The sequence below is a fragment of the Apis dorsata genome, unplaced genomic scaffold (genome assembly GCF_000469605.1).
Source record: "Apis dorsata unplaced genomic scaffold, Apis dorsata 1.3 scaffold_37, whole genome shotgun sequence".
Lineage (NCBI taxonomy): Eukaryota > Metazoa > Arthropoda > Insecta > Hymenoptera > Apidae > Apis > Apis dorsata.
Window position 1 is genome coordinate 525,973 of NW_006263339.1, and position 1,088 is coordinate 527,060.

At 27.8% G+C, this 1,088-nt stretch overlaps 1 protein-coding gene across 2 annotated transcripts in view; it reads left to right on the forward strand.

Moving 5' to 3' along the window:
- Nucleotides 1–1,088, forward strand: part of LOC102675850 (diuretic hormone receptor-like) — a 62,334-nt gene that overhangs the window by 53,548 nt on the left and 7,698 nt on the right. For both annotated transcript variants that reach the window (XM_006608443.2, XM_006608442.2), the window contains exon 6: nucleotides 614–681. In XM_006608443.2, the coding sequence (XP_006608506.1) occupies nucleotides 614–681 (68 nt within the window). The remainder of the gene's footprint in view (nucleotides 1–613; nucleotides 682–1,088) is intronic.

Genomic DNA, 1,088 nt, shown 5'->3' on the forward strand with positions numbered 1-1,088 from the left:
TTCTAATAATCGAGAATATCCTGCTTTCGAATTGGAAGCATTCCGAAATCAATATCGACCGCTATATATTGCACATCTGATGCAAAAAAAAAAAGAAAGAAATTTGAATAAAAGAATAAAAGAAAAAAGTACGAGAGATGATAAAAGTTAACGAAGAAGAAACGAGATTCGATGAATAAAATAATGAAGTTTGGAAGGGAAGAAGATGAATTCGCTCGTCATTCCTATAATCCCTCATAGTATGTTATGTCAAAGTGCTTTCCTTTAATTTCCTCCCCTATTTGTTGAACTATTTTACTACGAATATACACTTTGAGCTTTGATCGATTAATACTCAAATCGATATCTGAGAAATTCCATTATCCTAGATGTAGAATTTATAATAATTTTGTAACAAATATTTTAACTTTAATTAATATTCGCGTTAATTATTATTAAAAATCTTCTTGATTGAAAATATCAATTATTCAATTTTCTTTTTAACAAAGAAGAAAAATAATAAAAATTAGTCTCATTTCTTGTAACTTATGAATGTAAGTTATTCTAATTCTGTCAAGTGTGTGATGACTCGTTGTCAATATATTTTGCATAAACAAGATCGATATAATTTCAGGTATACCGGTTCTGTTTATCACCATGTGGTGCATCGCCAAATCACTGGACCAGAGCGCAACGAGTCAGGTACGAGGAAATAACTCATAACCATTGCGTAAATCATAATTATCGTACAAACTTTGCCCAAACTTCGAGGTGTCGCGTAATTTTAATTAAAATCGCAAAATTTTTGCAAAGTTTTAGATTAGTTTTAATAATTTTTATTTCAAACTGATAAAATCAAGCCACGCAAATTCTCCAAAAGAGATTCTCTCGATATTCAGCAATTAATTTTCTAATAATTCTCTTCTATAATATAATATTGAAAGATACCAGAAGTGTAAGAATATTGAAAAACTATACAATAATGAAAAACTTTTTTAATACCTTTTTTATCTTCGTTCTTTTTCCAAATAAAATCTCTAAATCGATCTTGAATCAAAAAAGAAAAAAAAAAAAAAAAAAAGGAAACATAGTTTCCACATATTTTAAAA